At 40.2% G+C, this 19,713-nt stretch overlaps 1 protein-coding gene across 1 annotated transcript in view; it reads left to right on the forward strand.

Moving 5' to 3' along the window:
- TRANK1 (tetratricopeptide repeat and ankyrin repeat containing 1) overlaps window positions 1–7,526 on the forward strand; it is an 85,672-nt gene extending 78,146 nt beyond the window's left edge. Inside the window, exon 24 of the mRNA XM_061587743.1 lies at window positions 5,852–7,526. Coding sequence (XP_061443727.1) covers window positions 5,852–5,961 — 110 coding nt within the window. The 3' untranslated portion in view covers window positions 5,962–7,526. The remainder of the gene's footprint in view (window positions 1–5,851) is intronic.
- Window positions 7,527–19,713: the final 12,187 nt, after the last annotated feature.

The raw sequence follows: 19,713 nt of genomic DNA on the forward strand, positions 1-19,713 counted from the left end.
TGATTCTCATCAACTGGAATACTGGATTGTTCTTCTGTGGGATAGAGTCTTGCATATAGGAACATCTTCCCTGCCCGTCTTCCCTGTTAAGCTGCCTGGTAAAGAAGGAAGACGCAGCTTTCAGTTTTGTGGCTGGAGACTGTGGAGCTGGAGGACTCCTAGAATCCTATTGACTTCTGCCCTCTTGAGGACTCTTGGGAGTCCCTTGGTTCCCTACTTTAATTAAACCAAGGATCTCCAACCTTTTTTGACTAGACGATACATTTCAAATTCTGAGTGCTGGGGGCACCAGTAAAATGGCTGCCATGGGGCGCATTACACAAAATTAGACAGTAATTGTGAAGCTTTCCCCATTATTTATTTATTTATTTATTATATATATCCCACCTTTCCTCCAAGGAGCTCAAGGTGGCATACATGTTTCTTCTCCCTTCCAATTTTATCCACACAACAACCCTATGAGTCAGGTTAGGCTGAGAGATAGTGACTGGCTCAAGGTCACCCTGTGAGCTTTATGGGTGAGTGAGGATTTGAACTCTGGTCTCCCAGGTCCTAGTCCAATACTCTAACTACTACACCACACTGGCTCCATACTTGAAAAGGCTTGACCTGTTGAAGTTCTGCCTGCCATATGGCTGTTAAAGGCACAAGAACCTTGTTTTCCCCCAGTGCCAACTCTAAGCCAAAGCCTAAGCTGGCAACCTAGACCCACTAATTTGGAAGTAAGCCCCATTTAAAATACAAAGGGAATTACTTTTGAGTAGATGTGTATCATTGTAGTGTAAGTTAACTGTACAGTGAATTGTTAATGAGTGCCTGGTTTTTAGCTCCTGCAAAGCAGGAGACATGCCTAAACTGCTTTGCATAGTTTTCACATTTGCCTTTTTTGGGGAGGGGGCGGAGATTCTTTAACATTCACCCACACTTATTGTGCAGTAATATTTGCAGAATATAGCTTCTAGGCACTACCTGATGTCAGATGAACCCAGCACAGGGAAGATGCATCCTGATCGCTAGGGGAAAAGGAAGGGCAAACAATGGAAATTCCAAGGCTGAGAAAAAAAGAAAGAAGCAGGAAAAGTGCACTAAAAGGGAGGGCAAAACAGCACCTCTTTAGGACCCCAGGGATTCCTATTGCCTAGTGTCAAAGCAACTCACTTATCAATTACAACTCTGACTTTGCTCAGTGGCTAATAACATCGACAAACAGGAGCAGTCTGGGTGGCTCATTTCACATAAATCATTTAGAAGGGTACCTGCACATTTTGCTCGATAACTTTATTTTTAGGAGGGCCAGAGACTTTGTTTTTTAACTGAAAGCTCAGATTCTGGGCTACCTTCTGGGGGTGCCACTGAAGATCTTTGTGCGTGCCATGGGGCCCATGGGCAATGGGTTGGTAACCCCCAAATTAAACCAATCTCGCTCTCAAGGTCTACCCACAACACCTGCCCAACACTTCAACCTGTTGCTGAATCTTTTGTTAACTTACATGTGTTAAATCTGATACATTTGAAACAGGAAAAAAAACGTTAATTCAGATGCTGCTTGGATTACATTGAGCCAAAGAATATTTAAGCAGGTTAATAATGGAGCTCTATTAGAAAAGCTCAACATACAGGCGATCTTGCTGTGCTTCATAAATGTTGACCTATATAACAGAACGTGTTAAAATAACAGGAAAAAGTCCACCAAAGTTGTGTTCTTCCCTGTCTCTCCAGCCCCCCCTCTCCCTTGCCTTTCCTCAAGGATGTTTGTCCTACATTCTGTCCTCCCACTGAGTCCTGTCTAAATGAGAGGCAAAGGGTACAAGCCCTAAGCAGAAAAATTTGTTAAGCAAAGTCTGACCAGTTTTTTGTAATAAAACTGCCACTGTGTTGTGGAAAAATAGTAGGCTTGCAGTGGGCTCAAGTAATTACTGTATATTATTTCCCACAAGAATCTAAACATTTTCTTTCACTTAAAAATGAATCTCTAAGATAGATATTTACTAACAGGCAAAAAAGCAAGCGGTTTAAGAACGTACCTATAGTCAACAGGTATTTCTATCAAACTTTAAAAAGCAGGGAAATTGGGCAGTTACAGTTAATGCATCGGGGAGCAGGACACCTGACCACTCTGAGATATTGTATTGCCCTACAAATTTGTAAAAATGCAAACAAAATTTGGATTGGTCTTTCACAGTCCAATCCACTTGTTGTGTAGCTTGGAAGAATTTGGTAACATGTGCCTCTGAGCGTATGGTGAGTGGTAGCAACACCTGCAATCAGCCCAAATAATAGAAAGAAGACATGTGCTGTGCTGATCTTGTTTTTGCAGGGAGAAAGCAACAATATTAAGACAGTTGATATAGTTCAGATAGTCACTTTAAATATGTTTGATTTACTTTGTAATTTTAGTGAAGTTTCCTATAATAAATCATTTTCTTTTGCTTCTGTTTCTGTGAATATGTGAAGTACAGCAACACTTTGCATAGTTTACACTAACAAATCCTCCAAAAACAGTCGTGGAATAATGGCACTGACTATTCTGCAGAATAGTCCAGTGGACATGAGGAGTGTCCCAGTTTGCACATGATTGCACAGGAGTAAATCCCACTGAACTACTGAGCATGCCTGACATTATAATGGACTTCAATGTTAAATTTCTTAAATTAAAAATCAGCCATGCATTTTTTTTTAACTTTTAAACTGTAGAAGATGAAGGTCAGAGTATGGAGCAAGGTCAGTAATAGGATTACAGACACTCTGTGAACATGGCTGATTTTTAATTTCAACAAATTAAGAAACCAATGACAGAAAAAAGTCCAACAGGGGTCTGGATTTTTTTCTTCTTATTTTACACTTTGAACTCTCAGTTCTGTCTGACTGTTGTGTGTATTGCCATGAAAACTTAGAGGGTTGTTAAGCAAGCATTTCTAAGTTCAGGACTATTTGTAAGGTTTTGTTTTGCAATGATGTTATGGGAAGCAGCAGAATGGCATGGGGGTATTTTCAATTTAACATTGCAGAATGTGAAAAATCCATGCTGACTATAGTATACAGCCACTCTTGTGGCTGTATAATCAATGCACACACACACTTTTATGTGGCCATTATTGGGCTAATAGAAGCTTGAGGTGGAGCAGTAAAAGAACCTTGTTTGCTTGCTTGTTGATTTACCACCAGGTCCATGAAATAGCTAACATCACATTCAAAAATATACAGCTGCATGGTTTCATGGTAACAATATTCAAGTGTGTCAAAGCCACTTTGCACACTACAAGAAAAGGTGAACAGCAGGTGCATAATTGGCCTGTTCTTCTGCTGTAATATGCCAATAGAAACGTGTTTCTTCTTTCTTAGAAAAAAAATCACATTTACTCACCACCTTGGAGATAGACGTATAGCAGTCAGATGCAATGAGAAACTCCTGTACCTTCTGAGAGATGTAATTTGACATGCAGGGGTAAGAAAAGCTGCATCTGTTGAAGTTCTGTCTTAAATTCTGCTATTAAAAGATACAGGACCCCAGCCCTCCTTTGCATCTGGTCACTCTACAGAGGTGGATAAGTCCCCCCCTTCACAGGCCATCCTAGATGTTAAAAAAATGCAATTCATTTGTGTGTTCCAGTTCTAGTACTTTCTGTTAATATAGAGTGAATGTTATTTATTTTAGTGAGCCTGAAGAAGATATTTGGTTGAAGCACGCTGGCTCTTTTTGGGAAGGAAGGTGGGACATAAATTGAATTAACAACAATATTTTAAGTTTCTTCAGGCACCAGCTTGGGATCTGCCTCTTGTTTCACTCTTTTATTTTTTTCTGACTTCCCACCCTCAAACCTAATTATCTAATAATAACAGTGAAGCCGTTACTAGATTTTTTTGTACAAGCTATCTACCCACATTACCTTTTCACACACATGGTTTGGTCTACCTTCACAAGCAGCAACTTAGGAACAACAGGAAGCCACATTTCCCAGTGTGTGAATTCTCTTTTACCGTAAGGAACAAACCATCATTTAACTAACAAAGTGCATCATAGTGGGTTTAAGGGGGTTGAGCTGAGGGCATGGAATCACTGTTGTTGCATCTATGGATGTAAGGGAATGAGGTCAGAGGTAAATGAAATGCAAATAGAAAATGAAAAACGAGGCAGTGATGATTTCCTAAATACCATACCATACCAACCACAACAAGATTCCTATGAATAAGGCAGAAAACTCAGTGTCCCACAATCAATCAGGGTTCCTAACCAAAAACCAAAACTAAAAGATTCTGGCAGCCATTCAGCCAAGGTCACAGAAATCCCCATGCAGCAGAACCTGCCCGGTGAGTGCAGAATGCCGCAGTACGATTACTGACATGACTGAGACATAATACCTCTGTTCTGAAATCTGTACTAGTTGCCGATTTGCTACCAGGTCAAGTCCAAGGTATGCTTTCCATGTTACGGGTGCCACATAGTACTTGTTCTGCTCTTGTAAGAAATTGATGTTTTAGTGTGGCAGTACCTGCGCTTTGGAAATCCCTGCCTATTTACATTAGGTAGGCACCTTCATCGTTCTATTTCCCGTACCTGCTAAAAACATTTTTTGTTTAGGCAAGCCTACTCAGGCATGTAGAAACTATTATGCTTTTTATCTGTTTTTAACTCATTGTTGGTTTTATTACTTTGAATGTTTTCAAATGCCTGTCTTTAACTGCTTTTGCCAATAATTTTATTGTTTTAATTCCTTCTGTAAACTGCTTTGAAGATCCTCCGTGGCGCAGAGTGGTAAGCGGCGGTAACACAGCCGAAGCTCTGCTCACGGCCGGAGTTCGATTCCAACAGAAGGAGGAAGTCGAGTCTCTGGTAAAAGGGGTCGAGGTCCACTCAGCCTTCCATCTATCCGTGGTTGGTAAAATGAGTACCCGGCATATGCTGGGGGGTAGAGAAAGGCCAGGGAAGGAACTGGCAATCCACTCCATATATACGGTCTGCCTAGTAAACGTCGCAAGACGTCACCCTAAGAGTCGGAAATGACTCGCACTACAAGTGCGGGGACACCTTTACCTTTTTATTTATTTATTTATTTATTTATTTATTTATTTATTCAATTTATATACCGCCCCTTAGCCGAAGCTCTCTGGGCGGTTTACAACAGGTAAAAAAAATCTGACATACAATTAAAACCTCATATTAAGCAGTTTAAAAATAAGTTAAAATATCAAGAATTAAAACATAATTAAACACACACTAAAATGCATATTAAATACTACTAACATGCTGAAAATGCCTGGGAGAAGAGGAAGGTTTTTATCTGACGCCGAAAAGATAATAATGTTGGCGCCAGGCGTATCTCATCAGGAAGAATATTCCATAGTTCGGGGGCCATCACTGAGAAGGTTATCACAGATTCCTCCTATTTTATTACTGTTAAGGTGGATACAAGCCAGTGTGGTGTTGGACTACGACCTGGGAGACCAGGGTTCAAATCCCCACACAGCCATGAAGCTCACTGGGTGACCTTGGGCCAGTCACTGCCTCTCAGCCTCAGAGGAAGGCAATGGTAAATCACCTCTGAATACAGCTTACCATGAAAACCCTATTCATAGGGTCACCATAAGTCGGGATCAACTTGAAGGCAGTCCATTTTTTTCAGGGAGGATACAAGTGGTTTCATTGTGCTATCATGGCTTCCCCTGGAGAGACCTGGGAATTGTAGTTTGAGGAATATACCAAGAATTTCATTCATAAAAACATAAGAACAAAAGAAGCTCCAGCTACTGCTTTGAGTTTTTTTTACAATAAAGTGGTATATAAATGCTGTAAGTAAAATACATAAATAAATTTCAGAGTCACTGTGGCCCTTGGGTCTCTTTCCTCTTTTAGGAACAAAGGAATCTGCCTTATACCGACTCAGGCCATCTGGTACTGTACTGATGACATGGACTATCACTGGCTCTTCAGGATTCCAGGCAATAGTCTTTTACAGAGATTGAATTTTGGATCTTTACATGCAAGCATTTGCCCTACCACTGACCTATAGTCCTTCCCATTTAAAAAAGTATCTTTTAAAATTGTTCTTTTCAGTTCACTAATGAATGAACAGCATACCTAGGGCTGATCCACACCATTCATTTAAAGCACATTCAACATACATTTAAAGCACATGAATCCCACCACAGAATCATGGGGACTGTAGTTTGTTCAAGGTGGTGGGTACTATAACTGTGAGAGGGAAATTACACTACCCAGGATTCTTTGGGGGAAATAATGCACTTTAAATGCGAGTTGGATGTGCTTTAAATATATTATGTGGATCTGCATTATTTCATAAACTTTGCCTGCATATAAATCATTTTAATTATTTTTTAAAATGGAAAAAAACTACAAACTTTACTTGGTGAACATTGGCTACTCACCATCGCTCAGCCTAATCTGCCCCTCAGGGTGAAAACAACAGAGGGGGAACATGACCACCCAAGGAAGAAGGGCACACTTAAAATGTGGAAGAAATAATGTATAACTATAGTGTGAAATCAGATATACATTGAGACATAATTCAAAGAACTATTTATATAAGCATGAATGTCAAAGATGTTTATTATGTACTCAAGCTGTAAAGATATTTGTAGTGCAATCTTAAGCATGTTTACTCAGAAGCAATGTTTTCCCAATGTGTTCAGTGGGAATTACTCAAATAGGGAACCATTCACAGGGCTGCAATCTCAAATAGTAAGGGACTTCACTCACCAAACCCAAAATTCAGAATCATGCCACTTTAAGCTATTTTGCAACTGTGTTATACTTATTTTATACTTATTGGATTTTAAATGGCTTTATTTTTTATTGTGAGCTGCCTTGGTTTCCAACCCTACCTCACAGGGTTGTTGGAAAGATTCCATACACACACACACTGGAGATATAAAAATGCATACACCCCATATAATAGTTTGTTGTCAAAACCAGTTGGTAACTGCAGAACATTTTTTTAAAAATATCAGTATTAGTTTCCCACCAAATAAAATCAGTGACACCTAAGTAAGCCCTGCCTAACTGCTTAAAAAAAGAATATTGGAGGGCGATAGAAAGGTTTACAGTACAATCCTAGCCATGTCTACTTAAAAGTAAGTCCTACTGAATTCAGTGGGGTTTACTCCCAGGTATTTGGTATTAGCATTGCAGCTTTACTCCCAGAAAAGTTAGTACAGGCATACCCCGCTTAACGTTGCTTCACTTAACGTCACCTCGCTATAACGTACATGCTCCATATGTCACCATACCCCGCTTAACGTATGTGCACTTCTCAATTATGGACACTTAATGGCATGACGCCACTGCCATCTAGTGGCGATTGCCGTGCAGTACATGCATAGATAATTGCTTCACTTTAAGTACATTTTCACTTTACATACACGCTCCGGTCCCATTGCAGAGTATGCCTGTATAGTATTAAACATTCATACTGGGAAGGTTTTCAAAACAGGCTATGAATTAGACAAATAAACTGCCCTCTTCAACAGCCTAGGAAACTTTGAACTTGTTTAACTCCTTATAATTAGAAAAGAGTAACGCATTGTAGTGCCATCATAAGCTGCAGCATGTACACTTTTTCAAATTTCTCTTCAAAAATTATTTGAAAGATAAAATGTATAATATGCTGTTTTTTGCAAGTAATTTTTTAAAACCCCTGCATGTACACTTTTATTATAATCATAACTGAAATTATTTACTTTGCAATGTGTACCAAGATCCGGTTGTGATCTCCAGTTCTAGATTTCCCACTATATTATTGTAGAGAGAAATGCAATCTTGCTGTTGCTGAAAGTTATACAATCACTCAACTTCTGATGTGCAGACAAACAGGAAAAGGAAGCTTCTTTTCAGGATTTGCAATGGGTTCTAGCTATTGGCTGGAGGTCACCAAATCTCTCATCAATCACAATCCTGACTTCATTTATTGGCTAAAAACCTGCAAGGGTGGGATTAGAGCAGCTGACTTGCAACAGAAGTTGTGGAGGGAGGTGATGGCTGACATTTCGGTGTATATCTCTTGAACCAGCCCACCTAGAAACTTAATTTATTTTTAAATGAAAGCTATGAGTCTGGGGACTGGGGTGTCTCACCTGGAGACCCAGAGAGGCCCCCCCAAAAATGGACTCTTCGGGCAAAAACTGGAGACCTGACAAGCCTATCTAAGAAGATTTCTGCTGTCTTTTTAAAAGCTATCATAACTCTTCTTTGCCCCCTACCCTTTAAGCCAGTTGACAAAACTGGTCAGTCTTTCTTCACAGAATTCATTGGGCTTGAGTGAAGTGGGGAAAATGAATGAGACAAATTGGCTGCAACACAGTTACATGTCTATGGAAATCCTAATTCAGACTTGTTATATCAGCAGGAAATAAAATGCTTCATGATCTCTGACTGCCTTTCTGTGGAACTACTGTTGCAATTGTGTACTTAAGAATCTGGCCATGCAGTTCAAATGGTGAGAGATGCTATGTTTGAACAAGTTAGCTGCCGGTACCAGTATGTTTGAAAGCTTTGTGGAGCCTTTTCAACTAAAAAATGTATAAGAGTGTGTGTGTGTGTGTGTGTGCGTGTGCGTGTGCATGTGCATGTGCATGCAGGGAATCCTGTAGAGCCTTATTTAAAAGACCTATTCTAAACATAATGCTTCTTGACAAATTTGTTGTTAATTTTAATTGTTTTCAGCCTCCACCCTCCATTTCAATACAATTTGTATTAATGGAAAAGACAGATGACTAGAGTTGTCTTGATTCCCTGCTTTTAACTGAAATTAGGGCTTGAGGAGGACTATCCACAGGGTATTATAGATGACGGAGATAAGTTGTCATGGTAGCAAAGGGAGATTCCCCAGGCTCCTGCCCTAATGACGAATCCTCTATGGCATGGTAGGCCTATTCCTAATAAGCAGAGAGGGATTACAAATGGTTTCCTAAGTCTATGCAGAAAAACTTTCCTTCTGTAGTTCCTTAATATCTTCCTTCTGCAAAAAGACTGAAATGCTGGTTTTGCAGTGATTGTGCTTTGCTTTTTTTTTAAAAGGGGGAAAATGCCTCTTAAAACTTGGTACTTTGGTTTTGTGGAATTCTTTTCAAAACGTCCTGCTGTCTATCAGTCTAAATGATTATCTATGTTCCATAGTGCTACTACATATGAATGCAAGGTCAATGAAGTAGATAGCCTTGAATTGATTAACTGGCTTGCTTTTAGCAGGTTTATTGAACAATTAATTTAAGAAATATTATGGCACCACTATGTTGATTTTTAAAAAAGATATTTAATAAAAGTCATTAACAAAATAGTAAATGAAATAAAAATTATGTATAGTTTAAAAAAATATGTTGTAGCCCAATCCTATCCACACTTACTTTGAAGTAAGTTCCATTCCTTTACATAGAGCTTACATCCAACTATGCAGCCAGACTGCAATCTTATACATACATATTTGAGAACATGCCCTGTTGAATATAGTGTGACTTACTTCTCTATTGCTATGCTTGTGATTGGGTTGTTAATCTCATCATCTGAATCAAAGGATGCAAGTATATGATTTTCTCTGTGCGTTGCATTTGTCTGTCTAATTTATATGGTCAAAACACTAACACAACCCATCTTTTCCATGCTCTTATTCCCTATCTTAACTTTTCACTTTTAGTTTTGTTTGAATGTTAGTTTATTTGTATTGTTCAAAAAATTGTCATTAGCTCGTACCGTAGTCCTTGACTAAAACTGAATTAAAATTGAATTTGCCGATTGATTAATTATGCACATGACATAATCAGTTATATAAAAGGTCATTGAATTTTTGGAGATGTCTTGCAAGAGATCTTAATAAATGAAGTAGAAGTGTTCTCTTTTTGAAGAACATATTATTTTATGCACCCTATTTATCAATGATGTAGGATCTCTCATGGTGTTGTGCCCCAGACACACGGGGAGCTAGACCCGGGAGAGGAGTCAGATGAGGAAGAGGTCCCTGGGGCCGTCGGAGGGGGAGGGGACTCTGTCAGCCCACAGACTTTGTTGGCCGGCACCCCCATCGAGGCAGGTCCAGCCCCATCGAGGAGTTATCTGCCTGAGCCGTTGGCCCTTCATGTGCACCATCCCCACCTGGCACTTCAACTGCTTCCCCACAATCCTCTTCACTCCTCCTGAGGTTGCACCATTACCCAGTGAAGTCCCACTGTTGGATGGGCAGTCGGAAGCTCGCTCCTCCTTGTTGCATGCGAGAAGGCGCGAGAAGAGGGACTTTCCGAGGGTGAAACTCCAGCAGAGCCATCATTTACACGTGAAGACCTTCCTACTTAAGCAGGTGTCCACCCAGTCTGGTGCTAAGTCAACTCTCCCCACACACTGCAGAGACTGTTTAGGTAGACTAGGTAGGAAAAGTAGCGAGTCAGGGTAGACAGGTTTATGAAGCGCACTACTTTGGATATAACTATCACACTAATAAAACGGGAATTGGAGCAAACCTCATCTCCGTCTGGTTTTACCGACTGGACTGGACGCATGGCAACTTTATACCACATTTTTAGGCATATGGAACACACATTTGGAGCCTTTGCTGGTAGGGGTTTATATGTGTAGGCTGCTCACGCCTATATGGGTCAATACTTTTTATCAGTTTTGTGGATGTCTGCTGCATGGAATAGGTGGGGCCTACCTCTGTGGTTGTGATTGTATGTACAAACATACAAAAAAGAATGGCTGCACATTGCTTTAAATTTCATTCTTTTAAAAAGTGCTTTGGGTATGCTAGGTTCCTCCCTTTCTGCAGAAACACGTACACAAGCATGATGTACCCTACCTCTTTAAATCTATTGGCATTATTGGTACATTACCAGTGTAATTTGGCCATAGAAATTGTACTTAAGGAAGGCTCAATCCATTCCTATACCTCCATCAGCAAGGTATTGGGCTAAGGGCCTAATTATGAATGTGACATTAATAGTGTGAATTAAATTAAAGGGAAGGCGACATGCAAATAATACCTTTGGAGAAGTGGTGGTTTTTTTTGTTTTGTTTTGAGGCAGTGAGAGAAAGAGTTAGACTCCATATCTTCGTCCTCTTTGATCAGACTTCCTCTCAGATGCATGTTAACTGCATTCAGGCAATTCCCATGTCACATCTAGTTTGGTCTTAACGCTATAACAGCCTGATACAAATTGGAGTCTTCTGCCTTTGGCTATATAGTCAAATACCAATATGACTGATAAGCAATAACATAATAATGGAGCATTTGTCCCACTTTGTGATTGCTTCCCCCCCCCCAAATAATTGATTTTAACAAAATAGTATAATGCTCCAAATTCCTGGATTTGTTTGCCATGTCAGAATGATGCAGGCATATTTTTTAATACAGTGTAATTTTCTATATAATAAGACAAATTGTTCTTTGTTATATGATATGCATTGCAAATTAACATTGTTTTCTTCCCCCTTCTCTGTTCTCCTTCTTCCTCAAGCACATAAGTGAATATAGCCCCAAAGAGTTCTTTGGGGGCATTGGCAATATCAGTTCTTATTCAGTTTTTTAAAAGGATTTTCTTCTATGTAGATAATAAAAAGATTTATTCTAGAAAATGGCACCATGTTGAAATGAAGCCTAATGCTCTGCATTGAAATGGATTCAAGCAGCAACAACCCACATGTTCTCAGTTTATATGCCTGAGGCCAAGAGGCCTGAGAAGCATGCTGCGTGACTCCTTTTTTTGGATAACATTGTGTTTCAAAGAGGATGCCCTTTAGATATGTACATCCACAGAATTTATTTTTCCTAGGGGGTGCCTAAATTCGGAAAAGAGGTTAACATGAGCTCGTGTGGTGCAGTAAACACAGTTATCCCTTCAGTCTTATCATGCATTTCCTCCTGATGGAGATGAAAGTTGACACTTTTAACTCTTCACTTGTTCAGAGTTAATCAGTGCTTTCACACATCCATGAGAGAGCTCTTCTCACCCTGCGTAGAGCATTTTCTATTACTAGATGCAGAAAACATTGGGGCAAATTGGAAAACAAATAGCTTAGTAAGCCTGTCCCACACCCTTCCCTCCAGCATGGAATAAGTGTATTGATTAATTTTGTTCCAATCTTCCTTCAAAGAGCTCAGGATGGGTTGCCCCATTTCATCTACCTCCTTGTGAGGGAGGTAAGGTGGAGTTCACAGGGTTGGCCCTACCTTTAGGAAAAATGAGGTACCTGCCTCAGGTGGTGGATGCTTCAGAATGAGAAGTGATGGTGAGATGTAGGAAGCACAGACCTGTGTGTGTCATGTGGCCTCCCCTCCACCCCCTAAGCTAGCCTCTGTTGGTGGATGCGATGGAGTATGCTCTCACATCATCAGTGCTGAAGTAAGATTCATTCATTTATTGTTCTTATTTTTTACATGTATGTCCCACCTTTTCTCCAGCAGCTCAAGGTGGAAAGAGAGTGACTGAATCCAGGCCTCCCTGGATCCACTAGGTGAGCTTCATGTATAAGCAGATATTTTAAATGCCTTGGTCCAAGTCCGTACTCTAACCATTATACCACACTAGCTTGGGAAATGAAGGGAAAGCCTCATCATCTTGGGAACCTGCAGGTTAGGAGGTCAACGTCTCTCCTTTTCAGTCTCTGTCTATATGAGAATGTACTACTTTCAAGTCGATTCCGACTTACGGCGACCCTATGAAGAGGGTTTTCATGAGGCTGAGAGGCAGTGACTGGCCCAAGGTCACCCAGTGAGCTTCATGGCTATGTGGGGATTCGAAATGCTGAAGAAGGATGGGGCCAAAGTGTGAGTGTGTGGGGACTGTGTATATATGCTCCTCTCTTCCTGCATTCTTTTATACACATTTTCAACAAAATATGTCTGATGGCATTTTGTGCCCAGGTACTTGGCATTTTTGCAAGTGCCATGTTAACACAGGGTTAGGTTTGCCAACTTTCTGAAGAGTCCCATTAACAGCAGTTTGATTTGCAGCAATTAACAGGTGATTCTGTTTAACTTCATGATATGAGAAAATATGCCGATAATCTGGATATCAAACCATTGTGAAAGAAATGGGATGAATAATTTTTTCTGGCCAGTGTGCGACCTTACACAAAACTTCCAGAAAGTTCCTGAACAGAGATTTGAACCACTTAGTTTATTCTGAAAAAAGCTTGGCAGAATTAGAATTTGCATCTGAATGTCTGCTGAGCTTCTGCTGAACAGCATCCGGGGAATACCATTCCTGGACTAGTTACTAGTCAAATATTAGTAAATATTATGATAGGTAGGTGACACAATATTCACTTTTCCTATTATCTGTTTAATGCTATTTGCTGTGATGTTTGTTCTTTCTTTAAGTATTACACCGCTTAGGAATTCTAATGATTAAGCAGTACATAAATGTCTTACATAAATAAAAATAAATAATTTTTACTATTTGCACACAAGTTTGTACCTCCTTAAAGAGTACAAACTTTCCCACAATTTATCTGGGCAGACGTCTTGGGCTGTCCCTCTTCCCTATTTAAGAGGGCGGGGGATAAAACCCTTATGTAACCTTTTTAAAAAAAGAGAGTTAAATTTGTAGAGCTGATCACCTGTACATAGTCTTGCTTGCTAAGTTCTCTCAACTGTTTGTTTGAGGACAGGGTTCCAGGAAGTTACTTTGTTGACATCTGTGTCAGCAGAAACCAAGTCAGGAATCAGGCAAGTTAGAATCCAGCCCTAGGGGCTTTGCCTATCAGATTACGTTTCTTCCACATTCTTCTTCCCCAAAGAGGCTTTCCTTGAGTTTTCTTTTTACTCTTTTGCAGGCAAGATTACTAAAAATAAAAGGCACTATGCAACTGCAACAGGGTGTTGTGGTTACAATGCAAATCAGAGACAGTTAAGGATTAATTAGGCTGTTCCCTAGCACAGAGTCAGCCTGCATTTCACTTAGGATGGCACTACACATTTGCACTTTGTACCATAGACAGCTACTTATCTTGTGCCCAGCTAGGCCTCAATTTTGCCCATCCCTATTATTATTCTTAGTGTTTATAATGTGTATGTGAAATGCTATTAACACTCTAAAGTACTCACATACATGATTTCAATAATCTTTAAAATGACCCTCAAAGGTTGGCCAGTTTTACTCCTACGTTGTAGATGGGGAACTGAGGGGCGAGGTGAGATGTGTCTCCATAAGGCACAGGCCCTCCAGATGCTGATGAACTACAACACCTATAATCCTTAACCATTGGCCATGAACCAACTACAACAACATCAAAGGTCACAGATTCTCTATCCCTAGCCTAAGGACAACAAGTGAATGAATGGCTGGCTGAGATAAGATATAAAGCAGGGGTTGCTTTCACACACTAGCTGTTTTCTTCAGAATGTACATTGTTAATTCATTCAACTATAATGGAGAACCCAGACAGCCATTCTTCTAAACTGTTGCCTTACAGTGTTTTCCTTGTTGTTGTTCTGTCTTTTTAAGGGTCTGGTTGCTGGGGTCTATAGTGATACTATTCAGCACCCTATGGCACCATAGAGTTAATTCCACTTCCAGCAAATTGCAGAAGTGCAGTGCTTCAGCAATGCTAAAAGGACTTAGTGTGGAAAGCACCAGGGACTTTGCGGTTCACAGCACAGTCTCTTAGCTACACTAGTTGTACCCTGAAATCATATGAAAGAGACACGTTGAGGGTGTCTGATATTATGGAGCTCTTTTTCTTTCTTTCAGCTTGATTTAGTCACTAGCAACCACCCCTAAGCAAATCAAATGCTGAGTCTGTTCATTCTCAGTTTGACTGAAGGTGAGACAAAATGAGAAATTTTCTGGCTGATTGAATGCCACTGAGAAGTATGCAAGTGTTATTTGTGAGCAAACCAGCAGAATCCTGTTAATTTTATCTCTGTTACATTAGTATCTGTGCTGTAATAGCATTTCATAATGTTCACAGGCAAATAATATTTTCAAGGGCATTAACAACACTGAAAAACAATATGTCCCATGAGTTGCTCCCCCAAGGATGCTTTATCCTCTACCTTAGAGCAACAAATAAGCAGATATGTAGCAATTAGATGTGCATATAACCTCACTTTTGTGCAATCTGTAAGCCATACAAATATATTTTCTTGTGTCTACATCAGTGTAACTTCTTTATGGATGCTAAAAATTCAATGTTACAACAAATTGGCTGAGACTTCTTATGCTTACTAGACTCCAGGAGGAGCAGCTTCTAAAAAGACTCCAAATACTGTGATACTATTTAATGAAACAGAGAGTTGTCTGTGTATATCAGTGCATTATAAATAATAAATCTTAGTCAGAGTTAGTTACTTGGTTTATATAAATAAAGCATGGGTGAACAGTTTTTTCCACGAAGTTGTTTGCTGAGAGAGTAGTGAAATGGCTGTCATTTGATCTTTGGTTATCTGAGACTCCTAATTGTCCAAAATGCAGTGTGCCCTCTGTGTTATTCTAACTTTGTAGATTTTAATTTTATTACGATTTCCTTAATTTTATTAGTCAGGGTAATAGAAGTTCCACGTATGGAGGCGGTGAACTTCTAAATCCCAGGGGGGGGCTATCACATATAATGCCCTGTTTCTGAGTGCTTGGAGGAATCTAGCTGTCCACCCTCCACTTCAGAATGCTGGATTAGATGGACCTTAGTTTGATCTCTCTCTCTCTCTCTCTCTCTCTCTGTCTCAATCATTCACTGTCTCTCTCTCAATCATTCACTCTCTCTCTCTCTCACACACACACATGTATCTTGCTCTTCCTTCAAGGTACTCAGGGCAGTATATGTGGATTCTGTCTGCCATTTTAATCTCTCAACAGCCCTGTGATGTAGGCTAGGCTGTGAGATGGTGACTGGTACCTGGGTGTAAATTTGGACCTAAATCCCATAGTCCAAAACAAACACTCTACCTGCTCTACATCACACTGATTCTGTAGTGAGCCAATAAGGCAATTATTAGATTCTTGAGCTGGAGTTCTTATTTCCTGAACATTTTGGTAGTGTCTGGCCCATTCAAAGAAGCTTGTAGTGTGTTGATTTTCCAATCAGACCACAAAATTATATTAAGCATTATATTTAATACATATGTATGTGTTTTAAATCCTGCCTTTGAACATAGGATGGCTAGGTACAAAAGAATGAGACTCCATCTTTAGTAACTGCAGAAGAGGGAATCTGAGCATCTTTAACTCTTAATCTGTTTGAGTGCAGCCTAAAGTTAGGGGTCAACCCAGCAGACATATCCCTTCCAAGCACTAGTTAAAGCTCAACGCAAATCACACATAATAAAATGTATCTGGCAAAAGAGCACAGAATGCCAAGCAGTCATAATTTCTGTTAATTTTATTTCTGACATGGGATTCTGAGATGACACATTTGCCATTTAAAAAAATAATGACTCTATGGAGAATTCTCTAGCTTTTGCCACTATTGATTAAAAACAACCATGCTCAAGAAGCCCCTGCAAACGCTTTGGTTTCTAATGATCTTGTGTTCCCATGGATTAAAATCTTGTGACAGTGTCAGGTCGTAAATCTTCAACTTTCCAAAATGATTGTATTTCAAAGTTCTCATTAGATATTCTACAAGTAGGACCTGCAACAAAAAAGGTGCAGTATATTTATTTTATTTATTTATTTTATTTTATTTATATACCGCCCTAAGCCCAAGGGCTCTCTGGGCGGTGTACATAAAATAAAACAGTCAGGAATATATAAATACAATAATACAATAAAATCAAGCCAACAAAGGTAAACAAAAATAATCAAACAGCGGCAAAATACAATACATATAATAAAACGCATTAAAATGCCTGGGAATATAAAAAGGTTTTCACCTGGTGCCGAAAAGATAGCAGCGTCGGCGCCAGGCGCACCTCATTGGGGAGACCGTTCCATAGTTCAGGAGCCACAACCGAAAAGGCCCTATTTCTAGTCACCACCCTCCGAGCTTTTCGATGGGATGGTACTCGGAGGAGGCCCTTAGATGTTGAGCGCAGTGTACTTGATGGGTGTGTATATGTTTGTGCTGTTGGTCTATGTGATTGACAGAGCTTGGAAAAGTTACTTTTTTAAACTACAACTCCCATCAGCCCCAGCCAGCATGGATTGGGCTGATGAGAGTTGTAGTTTAAAAAAAGAGTGCACCTCTTCAGGGTTTCAGCCATACATGCCCTCTTCCAGGATATTTCATTGCAGCTCCTTCTCCTCAGTTTTCTGCCTAACACCCAAAAGAAGTCAGACAGCATTCTGTGGCCACCTGGTCCTCACTGGGCTGTTTTTGCCCCCTCTAACACCTTACTTTTTCTCAGATCTCTTCTATGTGAATATTGAAGGTACAGGTGTCCTGTCCTCTGTAGCATGTGGTCATCCTATCCTAATCTGAGCGAAGGAGCCTATTTTTCAGAGCCAACGTTCTGTCAAAGGAGACAAGCACAAGCACTACTGTTTCTTCATGGATATCTTCTGCTAAACAAGTACAAAGTCCCGGCCCCTGAAGCCACTTATTCTACACAATACTGCTCCTGTTCCCCCAGGAACCACAGCAAATGTTGCTGACTAAACATGCAAGCACCCAGTTCACGCATTACATTTGCCAATATGAGCCCACACCAGGGTTTGATAATTAAAAGAAATGTCTTCTATAAATTGACCCTGGAATCTAATAAATTGGGCCTGAATGCTAGGGGGAAAGCAACATATCTACTTCCATAATTCCCCTTCCTCAATCTGTTGTATAATTGTTTTTCTTGGGCTGCATCAGTGAATGTTGTAGTACTCCTATTGCCACTTGATGGGTGTGTATATGTTTGTGCTGTTGGTCTATGTGATAGACAGAGCTTGGAAAAGTTACTTTTTTAAACTACAACTCCCATCAGCCCCAGCCAGCATGGCCACTGGATTGGGCTGATGAGAGTTGTAGTTTAAAAAAATAACTTTACCAAGCTCTGGTGATAGAGATTACTGTCTGAACATATTGTAACTCTTGACCCACGACGTTCCTAAACATTGTCGTCCCCCCTGCCTGCTGGTATCTCTCCCTTGTGTTGGTGCTATTTTGGGTACAGAAGTATCTACACTTGGAAAATGAAATGTGTTCCTAGTGTATAGGATCTTCATCTCATTGGTGACATAATTATTAGAAGGTATAATCAAGGATGCCCAAATACAAAAAGGAAATTCCCTGTTCTATAGAACTATCAAAGGCACAGGAGCACTGTCCCCTTTTGGGGCCATTTACCTGTAATTTCCATAACAGAAGATCTGCCTGACTATTTTGCCACTGACTGTTAAGGAACATTTGTAGTCAATCTGCCCCCCTCCCCCCCTAACCAATCCCTTTCCTCCCCCCCCCACCTATCCTAATCTAACGGTAGAATTATTTAGATGTGCTGTTGCTGTGCAACTGCTGTTGCTTTTATCAAGCGTGTGCTATTGTTGCTATGTATATCAGTACTAGTAGCATAACATTACTATACAGATGATATAGTTTGAGTGTGCTTCTGGCATTGTTTCTGATGCTAGGTAATTATTTTGTTGCTCCCTCTCTTTTATGGAAGCAAAGTAAGAACCATTGTCCTTTTGAATTACGTGGCAGTTGCCGGCTCATTTACACCATTGAGCTGAAATTGCATCTCTGTAATAACCAGCTAACTTACATCACACTCTGTGTTTGATTTGATGGTAAAAGTGGAGAAGTAGCTGTGGTGGCTGATTGGGAAGTGCAGTCTCCAAGACCACCCCTTGTGCTTGTTTTGCTGGGGTTTAGTGACATCAGGAGTAATCTCAGCAGAAAGAAGAGAGAGGAAACAAAAGGCCCTATTCATTGCATCAACTTGCATTGCTTTCACCACTGCACTACTTTTCCTGAGCAATCGGTTTACAGAGGTCTGGTCCTGCTTTACCTGGATAAATATTCTTTTATGAGTGGGTCTTTAAAAAGCTGGGGTAGTGAACCTCAAGCCCATAGGCGAGTTGCAACCATCCACAATCATCCTGTCCTCAAACTCTCCTCAGGCAGGAGTCTGTCAGCTGCCCAGTCTGTACTTTCAAAGCTCCCACTTATCACGTAGGAGGATGATCAGGCCAGATTAGGCTAGCTGAAGCCAACTTGATTGTTATTTTCAAAGGCATCCCTCAGGCCATTGACCCTTACAGTTGGGGTCTCCAGTTGATGGTCCGGGGTCAATTGTCCTGGATAGAAAAAAAGGTTTCCTTTGATACCTTTGGACGATACATGCTTCAATCCTAAACGTACCAAGGAGTATGGTCCACTGAACACAGTGGGACTTTCTTCTGTGTAAATATGTCTTATATTGTATTATAAGAGATTTTATTTTGCTAAATAATGTCTTTTTTCTGATTCTTAACTTATTAGACAAGGGCTGTACAACTTGTGACCCACCAACTAAACTACATGCCATTACTCTTGCATTGTGAATTGGGTCCTTGACAGCTCCCATTTTCGAGCCCCCAGTGGGCTGCCATACATAGCTGGTAACTGATTTCAGCTTGATGGGTCACAAGTTGTTCAAGCCTGTACTAGACAAATTATGATGTCCGATTCATACTTTACATGATGGAAATGTTTGTCACACGTACATTGGCGTGTATTGCAATCGAATGGTGCAGCACATGAAGGTGAGACAAGTGTCCACTGTGTATCCCTGTCTGTTTATAAACATATTCCCCAAGTGTACATGTATCAAGCATGTCTACTGCCTAAAGTCCAAGTTCTCA

Source organism: Rhineura floridana, chromosome 10 (genome assembly GCF_030035675.1).
Source record: "Rhineura floridana isolate rRhiFlo1 chromosome 10, rRhiFlo1.hap2, whole genome shotgun sequence".
NCBI classification, from domain to species: domain Eukaryota; kingdom Metazoa; phylum Chordata; class Lepidosauria; order Squamata; family Rhineuridae; genus Rhineura; species Rhineura floridana.